The sequence below is a fragment of the Sphaeramia orbicularis genome, chromosome 24 (genome assembly GCF_902148855.1).
Source record: "Sphaeramia orbicularis chromosome 24, fSphaOr1.1, whole genome shotgun sequence".
Lineage (NCBI taxonomy): Eukaryota > Metazoa > Chordata > Actinopteri > Kurtiformes > Apogonidae > Sphaeramia > Sphaeramia orbicularis.
Window position 1 is genome coordinate 38,376,591 of NC_043979.1, and position 22,270 is coordinate 38,398,860.

At 37.6% G+C, this 22,270-nt stretch overlaps 1 protein-coding gene across 1 annotated transcript in view; it reads left to right on the forward strand.

Moving 5' to 3' along the window:
• Positions 1-22,270, forward strand: part of adgb (androglobin) — a 126,424-nt gene that overhangs the window by 41,404 nt on the left and 62,750 nt on the right. Inside the window, exons 12-19 of the mRNA XM_030128232.1 lie at positions 331-424; positions 902-1,052; positions 6,302-6,347; positions 11,294-11,390; positions 12,706-12,769; positions 13,432-13,527; positions 14,701-14,809; positions 16,818-16,956. Of these exons, the coding sequence (XP_029984092.1) occupies positions 331-424; positions 902-1,052; positions 6,302-6,347; positions 11,294-11,390; positions 12,706-12,769; positions 13,432-13,527; positions 14,701-14,809; positions 16,818-16,956 (796 nt within the window). The remainder of the gene's footprint in view (positions 1-330; positions 425-901; positions 1,053-6,301; positions 6,348-11,293; positions 11,391-12,705; positions 12,770-13,431; positions 13,528-14,700; positions 14,810-16,817; positions 16,957-22,270) is intronic.

Sequence of the window (22,270 nt, forward strand, 5' to 3'; positions counted from 1 at the left end):
GAAATCAAACACACAGAGAAGCACAAATTATCTGATAGAGTAGGTGAATGTCATAAATAAATATGAGTAGAAAGAAAGCGAGTGCTAATGCAGGAGATTTAGAACCTCCAGTACAGAGGGCAGGCAGTACTGCATCCCGAAATGAAAATAGGACTAGGTTAGCTACAGTATTTTAGAATTGAAAATAGCTGCTGGCTCGGGCATATCTGACATCAGCTGATCTCTGAGTGGAAAACAGAAAATGCAGTAAAAAAAAAATAAATAATAAAAGTCAGAGTGTGAAAACGAGTGTTGCAATAATGTGCTTCCCCCCCCCTCCTCTTTCTGCAGAGAACTCTTTGTCGAGACCGGAACAGTTCATCGAGGTTTCCAGCCCTTTTCTCTCCCACCGTGTCAAGAGCGGCAGTGACCCAGCCTCAGAACTGTGTGTACTCTGAAATGATCTAAAACTGCAAATTTAAATGAGTTAAATCTTTTCCGTCTGCTGCTCGTTCGCTCATTTAGCCGAACAGTTCTGGTTCAGGCTTTCAGATTGGCATGAATCTGCCCCATAGGCTCGTAACTCTGTGGGGGAACAGCTTCCATTTGAGAATTAATAAAGTACATTATCACTATTCAGTTTTATGTCCTCCTCTTTTTATTTCCACTTTTTCCCTGAAACAGAAACACTTCCCCACATTCATAAGCTTAAAACAAATCACAGATTAAGGCAGTGTTGTGGTAGCAATTCTCTTCTAGTGTCATTCGATGTTCATAATGTGACATGCATGACTCATGGTGGATGATAGGGTTTACTTCTAAATGTGTTATACCATGACATGCATATGTGCTGTGATTATAATGTGGTGCATGTATGTGCACGTACTGTAACGTTACTTGTATATGTGTCTCTGTGTGTCAGAGAGGCCACGCAGAATGCTCAGAGGAAGCGTTCCTATGGATCCCCCCTGGTGTCTATTGCTGAGAGAGAGGAGACTGAATTGCGAGAGGGCCTCGAGCCTGATGCAGCTGAATGCACCAGTAATTCACCAAACAGCGCTGACAAAACAGAGGTACATATAGAATGACTGCTGTCTCCCAGGGCAAAGAATTAATTTATTTACTCCAAATTTGTGTGTTTTACTTTTAACAGAACAGCCTTATGTTGAATAGAGAACTGCAATTAATTGCCTTAACCCCAAGCCATTCATTAAATATGCTGTGAGGATCTGTAATGCCCTAAGTAATACAATTTTTTCAGTAGTATCTTAAAATACCTCACAGTTAGAGTCAAGAAGGCCATGGAAAACCAAGATAGCAGTCTCTGCCTGCATAATTTTATTGCCTCTTCTTGTTATTTCCTCACATTATTTCTTCCTCCATGTTCCCTCGCCCCTCTGTCTACGCTGGAAGTCCGCAGTTGAAGGCTCATCAGAGTATCTCTGTGTGTCAGTGACAACAAGGCTGCCATCCCCCAGTCTCAAAGTCACTTCTGTTGTCTCCCAGCCAGGCCACCACTGACCAGGGGCACATCTGCACTAAAGAGGGAACCAGCGAGGGAAGGCTGATGAGGGGGTGGGTGGGTGGATGGTGGGGGGGTGGGGTTCAGAGCAGCAGCAGGGAGACACACAGACGGAGATAGGGATGGAGACAAACATAGGACAAGTGTAAGGAATAAGAAAGTACAACAAATGGAAAATAGAAACAAAGGGTTAGCTAGACGGAGATAAAAGCAGAGGCAGAGACAGTGAAAAATAGGAATCTCTGGTGTGGCTATGATGAACGGGGCGCGTGGGTTTTCATACAGGGAGAGGTCATGTACTGTGCTGATGAAAAAAGCATTGCAATTAGATGGTGAGCCATCAGTGTCTGCATCTCCTGGGGGTTCATTATTACACTTCACTCCTAGCATACAGGGAAAAAATAGAGTTCATATTAATCGCCCTCTTGTGTAACTGTGACCAGTTATAGAGCGGTTAGGCTAGGGCAGTATGGACACGCTAATTTGATGTGTCGTTTGATGTGTGTGCGCCCATGTACTCATGCAGATCATTTTTTTTTTTTTTGTATGTGTCATATGTGTGCTGCGTTTATACCGTATGTGTGTATGCGTGTGCTTCGGCTCTCCACAAGCACATGTTGAGTCACGTGCTGAGGGGACTGTACATCAAGTGAGAAGGTTTTTCTTTTTTTTTTTTTGTGCTTTTTTTGACCCCCTCTCTATTTCTGTCAATCCTAGCCAACAGAATGAACCTCTCTCAGCTCTTTGGATAAAAGAAGGTTGTAGCGTCACATGATGTCCCTAATACCCTGAGTGGTCCACAAACCTGCTATTTTCTCTTCAGATATGCTTGGAATGTTATAATCACTAAATCACCAAAGCCTTTAATATGGTTTTAGTTAATTTGCGCTAGAGAACTACAATTCCCAAAGTCTAATCTGCCATTTGAGATCAATGGATTTCCTTGTTCTGTAGTCCCATTTCAACTGTAATTAGCTACTGGTAGATTATTGAGTTTTTTTGTATTTATTGAGTATGAAAAAATCTGTGTTAATTGTGGTGTTTATGGAAATGCTTCCGTCAAAGTTAGCATTTAGAGCAAAAATTAACCCTCAAAGCCCTAAACAGCCACCAACATCTTAAATTTTAAGAGATTTTAAGGTCAACTTGCTTTATTATCCCAGTAGGAAAATTCAGTCTCTGTATTTTAACCATTTTAACCCATGCACAGCACCTAGCATTAGCATTAGCATGTGACATATTAGGAGACATGAGCTGCTATTGACGGCGCTCAGGTACCAACTCCAGATCTTCATGAGCACTGTGGTCAGGGGCACCGACAGGAGGAATAGAATAGAATTTTTTAAAAAAATAATTATAGATAGATTTATGCAATTCTGTTCATATCAGAGTTTATTGTCTAGGACTAATATCATATTCTTATTTTCACTTTTTTTTCTTTTATCAAGATCTTTTTATTGGAGCTTTCTCAATATAATACAAGTGCAGTGCTGAATGGTCCTTACAGAAATCTGAAGTATGTGTGGGTAATAGAATAGATTTTGAATGTCATTGTACAATGGCTATACAGCAAAACTGTGAAGAGCTTACCCACTTCAGTGCAAAAAAAAATAAATAAATAAAAGTAAGAATAGCAATAAATAAGACATCCAATAAAATCAAAACATTCAATAAAATCAAACATCCAGTAAATAAATAAATTAATTAACCTATATGTTCTTGTGTTGAACCACTAATGCTGAAATACATTTAAATAAATCAGTTAAAATACAGTTTCTCAGCTTTTCATATGCGTCTTATTTGGATGCTCGGGGCTTTGTTGCAAACATGGAAACACTGTGAATTCTTGCAAAATTGATTCTCCAGTAAAACCCATGCACTTTGACAAATGACAGTCGTTGTAGACAATTATTTTACCGTCAGTTATTTACCTGAGAAAACACTTTTTCTTCAGCTTTCTTTGATTGACAGAAAAAGCTTTGAATTTACCCTGAATTTATGAACGGTCACTAAATTAAAACTAGGACGATACCTGATTTCCAATGGTGATAAATCACTTAAGAAAGGTTAAATGTACAGAAACCTTTATTTGTAAGTTGCCACAAAAATCTTTACGGGTTCAACAAAGTCTCCTTATTCCATCCATCAACCTAATGAACCTTTGGAAAAAGTGTCTTTTTATATGTAAAATCTATTTCACCATCCTATTACTGCACTCAAGGCGAGTTATCAGATGAAAGGCAGACAATACAGCACCACGGAGCTTGGATTAGAGTTGGAGTTGAAGTTGTGATCACTAATATGCACATTTATGCCGTAGTTTCAGTGGAAATGCTGCTGTATTGTTGGAGAGGAGGTCAAGTAGGGCTTCCAATCACAATGCCTCATTCTGTCTGTCTGGGCACTTATTCAAATGAGTGGTGACTCACACACACACTCGCACACACACCAAAAACACACATTCTCTGACTCATCAGAGTCTTGGCTGGGGTTGTATTGAAGTCTCACCATACAAAACCATAATTGTTGTTCAGATCTATGTAAAATGTTGCACATTATCTGTTTTATCAAGAAGAGGAAGTTTGGCTACTTCATGCAAGTGTGGCATTTTGTGCATTTGAACCTACAGTTGCGGAAAAAATTATTAGACCATCAAAAGTCATCAAAAACAATTAGGGACAAACAAACAAATGCAAAACATTCATAGCAGCATATGACAGCCACATACACATTCACCTGTAAGTACTCACAGAACAGCAACCGGGCAATAAATTCAACAGTGAAATGACTAAGATGCTAAAAAAAAATACAAACACAATAAATAGCAAATCAAATCACCTTCAGTCACTTCCTAGCATTAAACAGCCTGATAGCTGAGGGAATAAATGAGTATCTGTTTGTGCTAAATGTTAAGTATTTTCATAAGATTAATTGGAAAACAAATGAGAAAAGTGCTAATTTGTTGATGTTTTCAAGGTATATGACAAAGTGTTATTACACAAATGGGTGCTTCTATGAAACTGGGTTCATTTTGGTACCTGCCACTTTTCCAGCTTTTTAGACCCAATAATAAAAGAGAAATTTAGATATGTTTCCCCCCAGGATGTACCTAATTATGACCTCAGATAAATGCCAAACAATCTATACTATTACTCTGAGCAATCCCAAAAATAATGAATTTTTAATAAAATATCGGGGCCAAAAATACAACAAAAATTGGGACATGAAAGCTACCTACAGTTGTGGAAAAAAATTGTTAGACCATTTAAAACAATGGTTATGCAATCAATTACTAACTCCTGTGTGTATCATGTGACTAAAACAGACAGAAAAGAAAACATGGAATGCCTAAAAGTACTGTTTTTGTCAGTACAATGCCATAAAAGGACTTTTAATCGTGACTAATCTGATGAAAAATTGTAATCGTTTGACAGCACTATTTTTAATATTTCTGCATTATTTTTAATTAGCATTTTCCCCTCTTTTCCAACTATTTAGTATTTGTTGTATACTTTTTAGTACCTTTTAAAATAATGGGGGTGTTTTACATGTATGTTCTTATTTTGGTGTTTTGTGTATAGTTTTAGAACTGACTTTTATTGTGTTTTAAAAATATTTTTACTCAAATTAGCTTTTTTCCTGGTTAAATAAAGGTTCTAATAATAATAATGATTTAGGTAATAAATAATAAAAAAGATTATTTTACGGTGAGTACTGTACTCGGATACAAATGTAAGCAGTACTTTACGGTTCTATTTTTATTTATTATTCTATATACAGTCACTGAAAAATTATTAGACCATCAAAAGTCATCAAAAGCAATGGTTATGCAATCAAGTACTAACTCCTGTGTGTATCATGTGACTAAAACAGAGAAAAGAAAACATAGAATGCCTAAAAGCACTGTTTTTGACAGTACAGTGGCATAGATATTGATGTAAGAACTTAAGTGATTTTGGTTATTATCAAGAAAACTGTGGAAAATATCTAGATATCAGCTCTAAAATTAAACTCTCATGAGCTGTTTTTGCTGGTATCATGATATTTGTCCAAACAAATGTACCTTTAGTTGTACCAGGCGTTAAAATGAACAAGAAAATTAAGAGTGGTCTAATGATTTTTTCTTTAGAATTCACTCTTAGGGTTGATACAACACAAAATTAATTTATGTTAAATTTTAGTGGTTTAGTAGCATAATAATAGATTATCAACTACACTATTATATATCAGTATTAATTTCAAATCTATATAACAGCAGCTTTTTATCTAATGATTATTTAATAATTTTTTCCGTGGCTGTAGCTGTGCCAACGGAGTCATAACATCCTTTATCAGAGCTCAGTATCTTATCTCCTGTCGCACTCATACAGAAGAATATAGTATCTGAGGGACTTGATGATGACTAATTAACTACGTATATTTCTTCATTGTGTCGTCCAGATGAGCATGAAATCAGAGCTGTTGAGTAATTTCCCTCTAAGAGAAATAGCATGCTAAACAACATAATAACTCCTCATCTGTCACTGACAGTCCAAGTAAATTAGAGCTGGTATTCCCTGGTGGTGTTTTTACCAGGGGAGGAGCAGCCCTTGTCACATTAAACCGCGTCCCTTGTCCGGTTGTGTTCGGTGAGAACGGTGCAACACCACAGCTGGCACTGAATCACTAGAGGGTGGAGGCGTATCTCTGGCAGTGTTACTCCACCAGCAACACACTGTTCATGCCTCTCTCACTCTTTGCTTTTTTTTTTTTCTCTCTCTCTCTCTCTCTCTCTCTCTCTCTCTCACTCTGTCCCTCTAGGTTACGGCAGAGGACGGGAAGAAGGACAGTGATGACATCTCCAATGGTATGAACGCTTACTTTCCAAAGCTGGCCTCCTCATTCATGTTACAAAATACAGTCGTGGAAAAAATTATTAGACCACCCCTTGTTTTCTTCAATTTCTTTTTCATTTTAATGCCTGGTACAACGATAGATAGATAGATAGATAGATAGATAGATAGATAGATAGATAGATAGATAGATAGATAGATAGATAGATAGATAGATAGATAGATAGATAGATAGATAGATAGATAGATAGATAGATAGATAGATAGATAGATAGATAGATAGATAGATAGATAGATAGATAGATTTAAAAAATGACCAAAATTCAAGTATTCAGCAGCTTTGCATACAACAGAAGACAAAAAACAGACCAAAACAGGTGGATTAGTAACCAGGTTGACATTAAGGTTAGTAAATGTACTCTAAATAAAATCATGTGCGATTTATATGTGTTTAAATGGGCAGGTTCCGCAGGTAACGCACATGGACACGATGGGTTACACACAAAACCTGGAATGAGACTGAGATTCATGAAAAACTCACATGTCAGGATGAGAAAAACCACTGGGATCGTCAAATTTAACGCAGTGTCTTTATTTATAGCGCTATATAAGACCATTTCAAGCCATGTTTTCCAGATAAATGCACTGACACCTACAGTCTGGGAAAAAAATATTAGACCACCCTCGTTTTCTTCAATTTCTTGTTCATTTTAATGCCTGGTACAACGATAGATAGATAGATAGATAGATAGATAGATAGATAGATAGATAGATAGATAGATAGATAGATAGATAGATAGATAGATAGATAGATAGATAGATAGATAGATAGATAGATAGATAGATAGATAGATAGATTAAAAAAATGACCAAAATTCAAGTATTCAGCAGCTTTGCATACAGCAGAAGACAAAAAACAGACCAAAACAGGTGGATTAGTAACCAGGTTGACATTAAGGTTAGTAAATAAAATCTAAATAAAATCATGTGCGATTTATATGTGTTTAAATGGGCAGGTTCCGCAGGTAACGCACATGGACACGATGGGTTACACACAAAACCTGGAATGAGACTGAGATTCATGAAAAACTCACATGTCAGGATGAGAAAAACCACTGGGATCGTCAAATTTAACGCAGTGTCTTTATTTATAGCGCTATATAAGACCATTTCAAGCCATGTTTTCCAGATAAATGCACTGACACCTACAGTCTGGGAAAAAAATATTAGACCACCCTCGTTTTCTTCAATTTCTTGTTCATTTTAATGCCTGGTACAACGATAGATAGATAGATAGATAGATAGATAGATAGATAGATAGATAGATAGATAGATAGATAGATAGATAGATAGATAGATAGATAGATAGATAGATAGATAGATAGATAGATAGATAGATAGATTGAAACTTTATTAATCCCGAGGGAAATTCAAGTATTCAGCAGCTTTGCATACAGCAGAAGAAGACAAAAATCAGACCAAAACAAGTGGATTAGTAACCAGGTTGACATTAAGGTTAGTAAATGTACTCTAAACAAAATCATTTGCGATTTATATGTGTTTAAATGGGCAGGTTCCACTGGTAATGCACGTGGACACGATGGGTTACACACGAAACCTAGAATGAGACTGAGATTCATGAAAAACCTGAATGTCCGGATTAGAAAAAACACTAGGATCGTCAAATTTAATAGTGTCTTTATTTATAGCAATTTATAAGACCATTTACAGCCATGTTTTTAGATCAAATGCACTGACACCTACAGTTGTGGAAAAAATTATTGGACCACCCTTGTTTTCTTCAATTTCTTGTTCATTTTAATGCCTGGTACAACTAAAGGTACATTTTGTTTGGACAAATATCATGATAACAATAAAAATAGCTCATAGTAGTTTAATTTCAGAGCTGATATCTATCCATTTTCCATGGTTTTCTTGATAATAACCAAAATCACTTCAGTTCTTACATCAGTATTTATTGCATTGTACTGCCAAAAACACTGCTTTTAGGCATTCCATGTTTTCTTTTGTCTGTTTTAGTCACATGATACGCACAGGAGTTAGCACTTGATTGCATAACCATTGTTTTTGATTACTTTTGGTGGTCTAATAATTCTTTCCGCGACTGTATGTTCCCGTGCTCTATCTGTGCACAAAATCCCTTTTATTTGAGGTTTAATACCAGATTGTGCAGATGCTCATTAAGCCTGGTTTATTGGAAATGATGAATGAAGACCGGTCAGGGTCTTCATTACAGATCCACTCAAACAGCACCTGTGCAGCAAATCCCAATTAATGTGATTAGACTTGAAGTTCCAAGTATTTGCATCTCCTGCCTCCGCGATCTGTCTCTCTCGCTGTTCTTCCGATGGCTGACCGAGACACTTTGAAGAGGATGGGACTGAAATTATGCTTTACGACAAGCAGCCAACTCCCTGCCTTCTCTCTGCCCCCGTTTAGTTGCTTAGTAACACCTGCAGTTTGAGCGAACGGACCACCATTGCTCAGTGGCACAGACACTGGCCCTCACCGCCTCAGCTTTCTGATCAGACTCTCGCTTTCAGTCAAGCTCGGGGGCAGAACAACTGCTTGTGTGCCTGTGTGTGTGTGTGTGTGTGTGTTTTTCTTTTTTTTTCTTTTTTTGGGCAGAGAGTGTGACTGTGTGCCCGTGTCTGTGGCTTGGCTCTGCATGCATTGAGATTGTGAGAGTCAGTGAGTGGGAGTAAGGATGTGCATTTGCGCTTACACTCTGCCATTATGTGGGAGTTTGGCCAATTCAACTTACTGTGTTTAAGATAATGATTTGAGTCTAGCATAACTTGGTATGAGTCACAAGAGGAAAAGGCATTTTGTTACTCCTGGCATTTTCAGATGGGGAGATTTCACAAGCCGATTCAGTATCCATCTGGTTGTGTGGCGTTAAAAGCCCCAGTTTTACCGTACTTAGCTTGATAAAGGCATGTTATTATATAAAAAAAACTGCTGTAATATACATTTCAAATGGATACTGATATATAATAGTGTGGTTGATAATCTATTATTATGGTAGTTGCACTATATTGCCAAAAGTATTGGCTCACCCATCCAAATAATCAGAATCAGGTGTTCCAATCACTTCCATGGCCACAGGTGTATAAAATCAAGCACCTAGGCATGCAGACTGCTTTTACAAACATTTGTGACAGAATGGCTCGCTCTCAGGAGCTCAGTGAATTCCAGGGTGGAACTGTGATAGGATGCCACCAGTGCAACAAATCCAGTCGTGAAATTTCCGGGCTCCTAAATATTCCACAGTCAACTGTCAGCTGTATTAGAAGAAAGTGGAAGTGTTTGGGAACGACAGCAACTCAGCCACGAAGTGGTAGGCCACGTAAACTGACAGAGCGGGGTCAGCGGATGCTGAGGCACATAGTGCGAAGAGGTCGCCAACTTTCTGCAGAGTCAATCGCTACAGACCTCCAAACTTCATGTGGCCTTCAGATTAGCTCCAGAACAGTGCGCAGAGAGCTTCATGGAATGGGTTTCCATGGCCGAGCAGCTGCATCCAAGCCATACATCACCAAGTGCAATGCAAAGCGCCGGATGCAGTGGTGTAAAGCACGCCGCCACTGGACTCTAGAGCAGTGGAGGCGCCTTCAATCGCGCTTCTCCATCTGGCAATCTGATGGACGGGTCTGGGTTTGGCGGTCGCCAGGAGAACGATACTTGTGGGACCGCATTGTACCAAGTGTAAAGTTTGGTGGAGGGGGGATTATGGTGTGGGGTTGTTTTTCAGGAGCTGGGCTTGGCTCCTTAGTTCCAGTGAAAGGAACTGGGAATGCTTCAGCAGACCAAGACATTCTGGACAATTCCATGCTCCCAACTTTATGGGAACAGTTTGGAGCTGGCCCCTTCCTCCTCCAACATGACTGTGCACCAGTGCACAAAGCAAGGTCCATTTGGACATGGATGACAGAGTCTGGTGTGGATGAACTGGACTGGCCTGCACACAGTCCTGACCTCAACCCCATAGAACACCTTTGGATGAGTTAGAGCGCAGACTGAGAGCCAGGCCTTCTGTCCAACATCAGTGTGTGACCTCACAAATGCGCTTCTGGAAGAATGGTCCAAAATTCCCATGAACACACTCCTAAACCTTGTGGACAGCCTTCCCAGAAGAGCTGAAGCTGTTATAGCTGCAAAGGGTGGACCCACGTCAGATTGAACCCCATAGACTAGGAATGGGATGGCACTGAAATTCATATGTGAGTCAAGGCAGGTGAGCAAATACTTTTGGCAATAGAGTGTATGTCTAACCTAAACATTGAAGGAGTGATATTTAGCTAAACCCACTTTTATTAGTCTTTGGTTCATTTATTTGTGTATTTGGACCCTAATAGTTCATACAGTTTGAATTTGAACCCTCCAGGTGCTGCGAAGCTATCTTTATATTCATTCCAGCAAAAATCGAGTGGATTTCTACAACCTATTTTAATTCCTGCTTAATTTGTTATGTTTTATAGCTAGTTACATCACGACATTTGCACATATGAGGTCAAGACTTCCCATGAACATTTCTCCGAGTATGACATAATTGTTTATCAGCAGCAGCGGTTGTAGTAAAAACTGAAAATATGTCCGAACTTCAAGCCGATTACCTAAAATGTTCAATTATTGGTTGAACGGGACAGAGCAGCACAGCCAACAACCTGGAGGGGGTGGGGTTTGAAGTGGCTCTTTTGCATTTAAAGGGCCTGTTTACTCAAAAATAGGGTTTAAGATGGACCTGTGGGGTTGAATTAATGAAGAACTGAGACTCAAGCATAGCATTTACAGTATATGTAGACCACAGGGAAATGTTTTAAAATGCATAATTCCATTTAAAAAAGCAAAATATCTCTCCTTTGATATAAATTAATTTTGCGTTGTCTCAACCCTAAGAGTGCCTTTCATACTTTTTCAGATCAACCTAACGCAGCAGATGAGCCTTTAAATATGACTGAGGATCTCTCAGCTGATGTCAAATCCATCCTGAAGGAGACCTGGGTGCATCTGGATGACTTTGCAAAGTGCTTTCAGTAAGAATCACTCTAATATGTACTTGTTCATACAAATACTATAAACGTCGACAACAGGGCTGTCGAAACTCATTTTAGTTCAGGGGCCACATATATAAAATAACATAACCTTTAAATAATGTCAACTCACAATTTTTCTCTATGTTTTAGAGTGAAAAAAGTAAAATTATATGATGAAAATATTTGTCGACAAACTGTCCTTAAAAAAAATGTGATTAACATCAACAACCTGGGATTTATTGAGAAAAATAAGTGCAATTTTTGAAAACATTTTTTTAATTATATCTTTATTTGGAATGGACATACAGATACATCATAGATACATCATCATAGCAATTTAGTAAAAATGATTACAAATGACCATCCAGTTTTTTGTTTTGGGGCCAGAAAAAAGTCCATCAACAGCTGTCAGGGCATATGAGTCTAAGGAGACCATGGTCACATATCGTGGATCAGACTTCATTCAGCCTTTGTAGTGCTCACTCACCTCTGATAACTTAAATTTTACAGGACTTTTAATAGATTAATATCAATGGAAACAGTTATCCTCTTAAGAAGTGTTTTAACAAGTTGCCCAGAATAAACAGAGCCCGGAGGCTCACCATACAACTTAATTAAGAGTAGAACAATTGACCCAGAACTACATACGGAAACTAGGCGGGTCACCTGCTGCTGCTGTTATTGACATCAACATCAAAAACCAGTCAAAAATTAAATAAGAAAATTACACAGCAAAATTACTAGTGGGGTCAGATAAAGTCTAATCTCTTGGGGGCTATGAAAATAAGTGCAGTTTTAAAAATATTATGTTTCAGAGTATCATTTACACATAAGCATTACAACTTCTAGATCACAGTTGATCTACAAATACATAAAACCTTTAGTAAAAGGTAGAATATTGTTAAATTGTTATTAAGACATCTCATGTTGGTCATATTTGTTCAGATTATTCATATTTTTTGTCAATGGATAATTTGTCAATGTAAACATTTTCATGTAGTTTGACTTTTTACACTAAAACAAAGAGAAAATTTCAGACTTGTCCTTATTTATAGGTCATTATGATCATATTTTACTGATCAAATTGATCTATATGGGGCCCCTGAACTAAAATAATGTTGACTGCCTTGATTGCTGATATCCTCAGTGTACTTGACTTTTCTGCATTTCACAAATTCATCCCACAGGCCAGATTGGACCCTTTGGCCCACGGGCTGTATGTTTGACACCCCTGGTCTACAACAAGGCCCACACATGATGTCAAATTCTGAATTCCCTCATCAGATAAAACTTGTTTATTTGCTTCTGTTTCCAGGACTCTTTTTGTGTTTCATAAACCACAGCTCTACCCACACCAGTTCAAGAAATTTCACTTCAAGGTACACGATAATCCATGTAATGGCTAATTTCAAGACATTTCTATTTGTGGTCGGATAAATTAATATTGATTATATTGTACATTATATATTAGTTTAACCCTTTCATGCATGAATTATGAGAACCTTAGTCAAGATTTTTTTTTCTGGAGTGTTTTTATACCTCCTTAGGCATAAAAAAAAGTTGCGATCGAGTTTTGTTTTTTTCATGGAGTTACAAAAATGTCCATGCATTTAATTTTTTAAGTAAAGAAATATGTATTTAAAACCCAATATCAGAAAGTAAAATGAAAACAATGAAATAAAAACATTTTTAAGGCTGCTAATTTGATGTTTTCTCACATTTTACCATACTCTAATGCTAGTTATTACCTCATATAATATGCAAAAAACAACTCTTTTTGTCTAACAAATAACAACTGATTTACACTTAAACATGTTACTACAGATCAGGTTTATCAAGAACAGCAAAGTTATAGTAATGATATGAATTGCAGTGTATTATGGGATGTTGCATAAGTGTCCACTGTGTTGGCTCATATGGAACTAAAACAACAAAACCTATAAATATACAAGAGAACAGCTGGAGAAGAACTGTCCACTATAGTGACCACAATGCATGAAAGGGTTAACCTTGCTGTTTTTTTTTTTTTTTTTTTTTTTAGAGTTCTGTCTTGCCTAAAACTGCAACATCTGTGAACACCACTGGATCATCTTCGACCTCACCAGTCCCTGTGTCATCTGTTGTAGCAAACCCTGAAGTACACACACTCAAACTGTTACAAAAAACACACACCTGTACCTGTACTTTTACCCCTGGATAATTGCTGTATGCCATTTTTCATTGAGAATTATAAGGAATTAACACAGCTGAACTGCAAACCCTGAGAGACAACGGTTTTTAGACTTACTTTTATATTATATTATTATATTTTAATCTTATTTCACAACATCTTACCAAGATAATTTTCACTTGTTCCATTGGCAGGGTTTTTTTTTTTTTTTTTTTTTTGCAAAAAAATCTTGAATTAAGCAAAAAAAAAAAAATCTGCCAATGGTACAAGTGAAAATTATCTTGGTAAGATTTCTTGAACTAAGATTTTCAAGATCTATGTCTTATTTTAAGTCTGATGAGATATTTGGACGAGAAATGAGAAAAATACACTTGGCAAGATTTAGATTTTTGCAGTGTAGTGCCATAAAAAACATTAAATTATAAAAATATTTACATTTACAAACTATCCTTTAACAAAAAACATGTGAATAACCTGAAAAAACTGAAATTTGTAAGAAAAATAAGTGCAGTTCATACAATATTATGCCTCAACTTATCATTTATACATGTGCATTTTAAGCACAATGTTGCACAAACATCTATTGTCGAAAAATACGTTCTTATATCTCACTGAAAAGTTACTCTTTATGTGATTATGTCTTATTTTAAGTGTGATGAGATATTTTGACTAGATATGAGAAAAATACACTTGGTAAGATTTAGATTTTTTCCAGTGTATGATATAAAAAAGCAAAAGCGAGTGTGTTTTCAGTGATTATATGTTTGCATATGTCACATAGAGCAGATTCTGTTTATTATTCCACACACAGACTGTATATTTCTAGCCCTTTTTTTGCCCTTCACCATCTCGTTCTCACCTGTTCAGGGGCCATCTAACTTTAGCTCAATCTGATCCTCGCTGCCTCTTATTATTTCCTCCACTTAACCTCCCCTTCTTTCCCTCCCTTTCCCTTACATTTCCTCCAGATCCTCTTCCACTAAGGCACTCTTCTATCAGTTTATCCATCACCTCATCCTGTGGCTCTGGGCTCTTTCTCTCTTCTGCTTGTTCTTTTCCTTGTCTGCTTTCACACTGATAACTAAGGGCAGTGTGTGTGTGTGTGTGTGTGTGTGTGTGTGTGTGTGTGTGTGTTTCCAGTGTCCAGAGGTGAGAAGCACTCACTACCTGTGTGTGGACACTCTGCAGCCTTCCCAGATCTTCATCAGCCTCTCCGGTCTGCTTCTCTGGGGAGAGACGGCGGACGAGAGTAAGGATTTATCGACACACACGCATCCATGCACACGTACAAATACACACAGGCACACACACACACACACACACACACACACACACATAGTTATCAAGCTAAAAAAAAAAAAAGAGGAGATCCCATAAGAAAGATATTACGGATCTGGGCTCAAGTGTTAAACAGCACTTGGAAATCTCTGTATACAAAATATATATCATAAATAAAAAATCACTACAGAACGGTGTGGATGGATTTGAGAAGTCAACATGTGTTTTTGTCAAATAAATAAAACATAAACCTGCTGCTTACTGTAGCTTGGTTGATTGTACTACACATATTTTTAACCCATAAAGACCCAGTGCTACTTTTGTGGTAGTTCTCAAATTAGTTTTTCTCTATAATTAACCTTTTCTTAAGTGATTCATCATCATTTATTATACTATTATGCTCAGTATTTTGCATTTTAAAGTAAAAAATGAAGTATTTTCCCTATATTTAATGTATTGTGATCATGTAGTTCAGTGGTTCCCAACCTTTTTTGTCTCGTGACCCCATTTTAACATCACAAATTTCTGGCGACCCCAGACATTCAAAACAAGACATTTTTTTTGATAAAATTAATTTGGTTTTGATCATGTAATAGTTTGCTGTAATGCGTTGCAAACAAATACTAATTTTAGACAAAATTTAGGCTATATAATGTACAGGGTCGTTTGAAATGTCCATATCGGAGTGAGTACACGGTCAGGAGAAATGATACTTAATAGGATTAATTTTGGACATAAAATGTTTTATTCTACAAATTTCAAACAAAAAATTCTGCAGGATGGTAATTTTATAATGTTCCAAAGTTATTACAAATGTTCAATGTGTGCGCCACTTGTGACGCGGCGCACATCAAGTCGGTAGTGGAGTCCTTTTATCCGACACAAGCAGCCTTCCTCTTGAAACTTATGTCACGTCTAAATCTGCTTTCCTGTTGGCACTTGTGTATGAAATTTTCTAACAAATTCACATTGTGCATTCACATTTGACTGATTTTGGGCGTACTTCAATACACAGAACACCTTCTCGGTTGCAGTAAATGGCATGTCTGTTCCTGAAAGCAGAACAATAAAGCCGATTACACTTTTTTGATCAAAAAGAGCAAACAAATTTTAAACAAATTATTAGGGGATGAAATGATGTCAAGTTTATGGGACATCCTGTATATTATTATGGACGGAGGTAGAAAAGCCAGGTGTAGATTACTGCACAAAGTGAGAATTTTATTTTCCTTGGTCAGGATATGTACAGTCAGTCCAGCTTGGATTTACAAGGCTGACAATTAACACTGAACAAACAGTAACTCAAACTGTGAATTATGAAAGAGCTGCAGCATCTGAAACCGACCACAATGAACATTTGAAAGATAAACAGTACCACGGTGCGTCAGTTTCAGCTTCAGAGTTTGTCGTGTCTTTAATGGATTGTGATTGTCTCTCTCAACACACCATATGTTTTTTATTAGTATTATTATTATTTTTTAATTAATTACTAGAAATTTCAGGTGACTCCACATGGTGTCACGATCCCAAGGTTGAAGAACACTGATGTAGATGTTCATAACCGCTCAGATTAAGTCTAGGGTTATTATATCAAAAACAGCAAACTGAAGAAAAAGGAGCCTTTACAGTAAAATCTATCATTAACTGAACATAAACCCAGTGTCTCCATCCACTGTCATTGATCCAACTCCATGGGTTTTACCGGTGAATCAATGTTGTAGAAGATGATGGTGTTTCCACGGTAACTACGGAGCCTCTGAAGGTCCAAATGGGTCATGGGTCAAAGATGATAATCTGCATTTTACATCAGTTATTTACATGTATTGATAGAATTAGTGGATCAACAGGTATTAAACATTTTAGATCAGGAGTTGATTTTGGTCGCCGGTTGACGTTTGGGTCTTTATGGGTTAATCTTGTTGTATATGATTCACCTTTTTGTAACTGCCCACTTTTCTTTTTCAAACAAAATCTCACAGGGAGGGAAATGTGTACAGCTTGTAGGCCTGCGGTTCTCATCGTTCAGCCGTACTCTTGGAAGACCCTGCAGTCTCAGCTGCCTGTTCTCACCATAAAGACTACTTCCTTCAGAGCAGCCAAGCTTAACTTACCCCCAGGGTAGGACATATTATACGATTTACTCTTTTATCCCAGATTCCTGTACTCTATAATGTATGTTCATCAGGATGCCCATGAGCTTACCAGCACAGTAGCTACCTCTGTGTTGTGCACCTTCTCACTTTGCTGTATGTACTTAACTGAGTGTGTATTTTTTTCTGATTGTCGCATATTATCAAACATACTCTTTTTATTACCATGTAATGCTAGAACAATGACAATGCAAAAATTTCACTGAAGATATTAACAGTCAAGGGTGTCAAACTCACTCTAAATTCTAAACTCCAAAACTTTGCCAACATTATGCCTGTTACTAAATGCTTCGTGCTTTTGTAGATCCGATCTAAAATTGCACATGCAGGGTTTCTGTGGGTCATTAAAAAGCATTAAAAGTCATTAAATAGATTTTGTGAAAATTAAGGCCTTAAATCGCATTAAAAAGCATTAAATTCGATGTCCAGAGGTATTAAAAAATGAAATACACTTGATGGAAAAAAAGCATTGTTGTTCTCGATTTATTTTGGTTATATAAACATTTAGTAATTTTGATCAGAAGTGTGTGATCAGTGTGATGACTGACAGGCCGAACCCTTTAATTGGCTGTTGTTTATGGCTGATACACAAATTCACAACACCGGATGCTTGGAATGCAACGTGCTGTGACTGTGCTTATGCTGTGGTAAAACAGCGGAGGAAATATTAGCAAATGTCAGAAAAATGGGAAAATGCCAGTTTCAGCAGAAGTGATTGGAGGAGGAACTGTTCAGAACCTGGTTAAAGCCTGTGGACGGTAAATTGTCATAAAACTATATATAAAACTATATCTGCAGTTGGACATGGGCATTACATTTGTTTAAAGTGGCATTAAAAAGGGCATTCAAAAGTATTAAATTAGATTTGCTGATACCTGCAGAAACCCTGATATGTATAAATGATAAGTTAAGGCATAACATTGTTCAAGTTACACTTATTGTTGCGGAGAAATTTCAGTTTTTTCATATTATTCACTTTTTTTGCAAAAGGTTAGTTTGCTAAAGTGAACATTTTCATAATTAATTTTACTTTATTGCACTAAAACAAAGACAAAATTTTGGATTTGTCATTATGTATAGGCTATAATGTTATTATTTTACTGGTTCGATCCATTTGAGATCATATTGAGCTGTATGTGGGCTCTGAACTTCATTGAGATTGACTAAACCATTCCAGATAAGGCTTCACTCTTTTTTAACATCTATTTTTTATTTAAAGGAGTGATATTTAGCTTTTTTAAATGGAATTATACATTTCAAAACATTTCCCTGTGGTCTACATAAACTGTAAATGCTCTGCTTGGGTCTGAATTCTTCATTAATTCAACTCCACAGGTCCATCTTCAACCCTATTGCTGAGTAATGACACCAGAAAGGTCGTTTCAAGCGCTGGCCCTTTAAATGCACATGACCTCACCCCCTCCAGGTTGTTGACTGTGCTTCTCTGTCCCGTTCAGCCACTTGTGTTCATTAATACAACCAACAACTGAACATTTTAGGTAATTGGCTCGAAGTTTGGACATATTTTTAGTTAGTTTTTACTACAGCTGCTGCTGACAAACAATTATGGCATACTCAGAGAAATGTTCGTCGGAAGTCTTGACCTTATATTTGCAAATGTTGTGATGTGACTAGTTATCGACATAACAAATTAAGAAGGAATTAAAATGGGTTGTAGAAATCCACTTGATTTTTGCCAAAATGAATATAAAGATAGCTTTGCAGCACCTGGAGGATTCAAATTCAAACTTTTTGAACTATTAGGGTCCAAATACACAAATACATGTACCAAAGACTAATTATTGATTTTATTGATTGATTTCACTCATACGTAACATTAATCAAAGACATAATAAAACAGTAAAGGTGCAGGAAGAGGCAAAAAGCCTAAAATGTCTTGTTTTAAAGCCTCCACCTTTTAAGTACAGAAACATTATAAAAGTTATGAGACTTCCATAGTCCATACACGTTCAGAATTCATTAAAAAAGAAAGAGAATGTGTAAATACAGTACAGGCCAAAAGTTTGGACACACCTTCTCATTCTTTGCATTTTCTTTATTTTCATGACTATTTACATTGTAGATTCTCACTGAAGGCATCAAAACTATGAATGAACACATGTGGAATTATGTACTTAACAAAAAAGTGTGAAATAACTGAAAACATCTCTTATATTCTAGTTTCTTCAAAGTAGCCACCCTTAGCTCTGATGACTGCCTTGCACACCCTTGGCATTCTCTTGATGAGCATCAAGGGGTAGTCACCTGAAATGGTTTTCACTTCATAGCTGTGCCTTGTCAGGGTTACTTAGTGGAATTTCTTGCCTTATTGATGGGGTTGGGACCATCAGTTGTGTTGTGCAGAAGTCAGGTTGATGCACAGCTGACAGCCCTATTGGACAACTGTTAGAATGCATATTATGGCGAGAACCAATCAGCTAAGTAAAGACAAACGAGTGGCCATCATTACTTTAAGAAATGAAGGTCAGTCAGTCAAGAAAATTTCAAAAACTTTGAATGTGTCCCCAAGTGCAGTCGCAAAAACCATCAAGCGCTACAACGAAACTGGCTCACATGAGGACCGCCCCAGGAAAGGAAGACCAAGAGTCACCTCTGATGCTGAAGATAAGTTCATCTGAGTCACCAGCCTCAGAAATCGCAAATTAACAGCAGCTCAGATTAGAGACCAGATGAATACCACACAGAGCTCTAGCAGCAGACACATCTCTACAACAACTGTTAAGAGGAGACTGCGTGAATCAGGCCTTCATGGTCAAACAGCTGCTAGGAAACCACTGCTCAGGAGAGGCAACAAACAGAAGAGATTTATTTGGGCCAAGAAACCCAAGGAATGGACATTAGACCAGTGGAAATCTGTGCTTTGGTCTGATGAGTCCAAATTTGAGATCTTTGGATCCAACCGCTGTGTCTTTAGGTGAACGGATGGATGCTACATGCCTGGTTCCCACCGTGAAGCATGGAGGGGGAGGTGTGATGGTGTGGAGGTGCTTTGCTGGTGACGCTGTTGGGGATTTATTCAAGATTGAAGGCAACCGGAATCAGCATGGCTACCACAGCATCCTGAAGTGACATGCCATTCCATCCGGTTTGCGTTTAGTTGGACCATCATTTATGTTTCAACAGGACAATGACCCCAAACACACCTCCAGGCTGTGTGAGGGATATTTGACCAAGAAGGAGAGTGATGGAGTGCTGCGCCAGATGACCTGGCCTCCACAGTCACCGGACCTGAACCCAATCGAGATGGTTTGGGGTGAGCTGGACCGCAGAGTGAAGGCAAAAGGGCCAACAAGTGCTAAGCATCTCTGGGAACTTCTTCAAGACTGTTAGGAAACCATTTCAGGTGACTACCTCTGGAAGCTCATCAAGAGAATGCCAAGAGTGTGCAAAACAGTCATCAGAGCTAAGGGTGGCTACTTTGAAGAAACTAGAATATAAGAGATGTTTTCAGTTATTTCACACTTTTTTGTTAAGTACATAATTCCACATGTGTTCATTCATAGTTTTGATGCCTTCAGTGAGAATCTACAATGTAAATAGGCATGAAAATAAAGAAAATGCAAAGAATGAGAAGGTGTGTCCAAACTTTTGGCCTGTACTGTACATATATATATATCTATATATATATATATATATATATATACACACACACAATATCCTAATTGATTTCCTTAAATATTTCTTAAAGGATGTCTCTGATGTGCTATTTTTCCAAGAACGTGAAATCTAATAAAAGTGGGTTTCGCAAAATATGACCCGATTTAAGTAAAAATTTTTAGTGTCCATCTAAACTTTTTTCTTCTTCTTAAAAAAAAAAGTAAAAAAAAAAAAAAAAGTTCTTCTTAAGTCTAATCCCTGATTCATGGGTGCCGCTCATTATTCCAAAATTATCCTGCGCTCTCATCAGAATGGCTGATCCAGTTAAAACCGTCATACAGTAGTGAGCACAGGATATCTGCCTACCTCGGATGCTCTGAAAAGCAGTAAAAAGCCTTTGTCCTAGTCTCTATTAATGGGTGCTACTTGGCCTAGAAGAAAAGGGCCTACTTTCTGGGGTCAGGTGCAGGTACGCAGCAGTGCAATTACCACTGAGCCATAATCACACACATAGCACTCAACTTACGATGCTCACACGCCCCGTTAATATAGACTCGCTAGAGAAAAGCTGACCTGTCCACGATTTTGCACGTCAGTCGTATTTTTAAATACTTTCTTTGCTGGTCCTGTCGGTCTCAAGTGGCATTTTTCAAGCGTTTTTCCAGTCGTTCTGTGCTCGAGTCTATTTCCAGGTACTGAGCGACAGTGCAAATACTTCCTCCTGGACACTTCCTTTTTTAAATTTTATTTCCCTTTCGCTGTATTCTCCCTCCATCGTCATCCCTGCCCTCTTTTCTCATTCGTATGCTATCTTTTTCTCCTACAGCGCCAGCCCAGCTCGCCCTCACTGCTCATCCATCTAGTTAGGCTGTGATGGCTGAATTATGTAAAGCTAATGGGGCCAAGGAAGCGAGGTTTGGCTTTCTTATGCCTGACCAGGCCCTGTGAACTCAGCTTGACACTTCACAGAGGCTATAGCACTGGTTTTGTTCTTTTATAATGTGTAAGCATCTGGAGGACAGACACACAATACATTTCACTACAAATTCCAGTTCTTTGAAACCAGAGCCTTTTTTGGTCCTTTTGAACAACCAAAAAAATGTCTTTTTCAACTGTCAATTTCCATGTATGAGTTTCAGTTTTGTATCATATTTGATGTAACACAAATAGTGTTGTTTTTGTCAGCCTGTTTTAATTTTAGTTTTAGTCTAGTCTTTGCGCAAAACTCATTTCAGTCTTTATTAGTTTTAGTCACGTTCATAGTTTTTTCGTCTAGTCAAGTTTTAGTCGACTAAAACTCTGAGCATTTTGGTCGTATTTTAGTCAGAATAATACGTGACTTTTCATCTCGTTTTAGTTGACGAAAACTGAAAGCATTTTAGTCTTGTTTCAGACAGTGAAAATTGTATTTTAGTCTCTTTTTAGTCATGCAATTCTATTTTATCTGGTCAATATAGTCTTCACAAAAGCAACTTTTTTTTTAGTTAAACCCATTTTAGTTCAAACAAGGTTATCTTATCATCCTTATGGACTCAGAAATATATTATATGTTGTCAATTACCGTATCTGTATGAATATTCATGAGGTCAAGTCTAGTGAGTCTTTGGTCAGTCACTGTACTGCGCCTATAGCCTACATCTTGAGAAGCCTTAATGGGGGGGTGT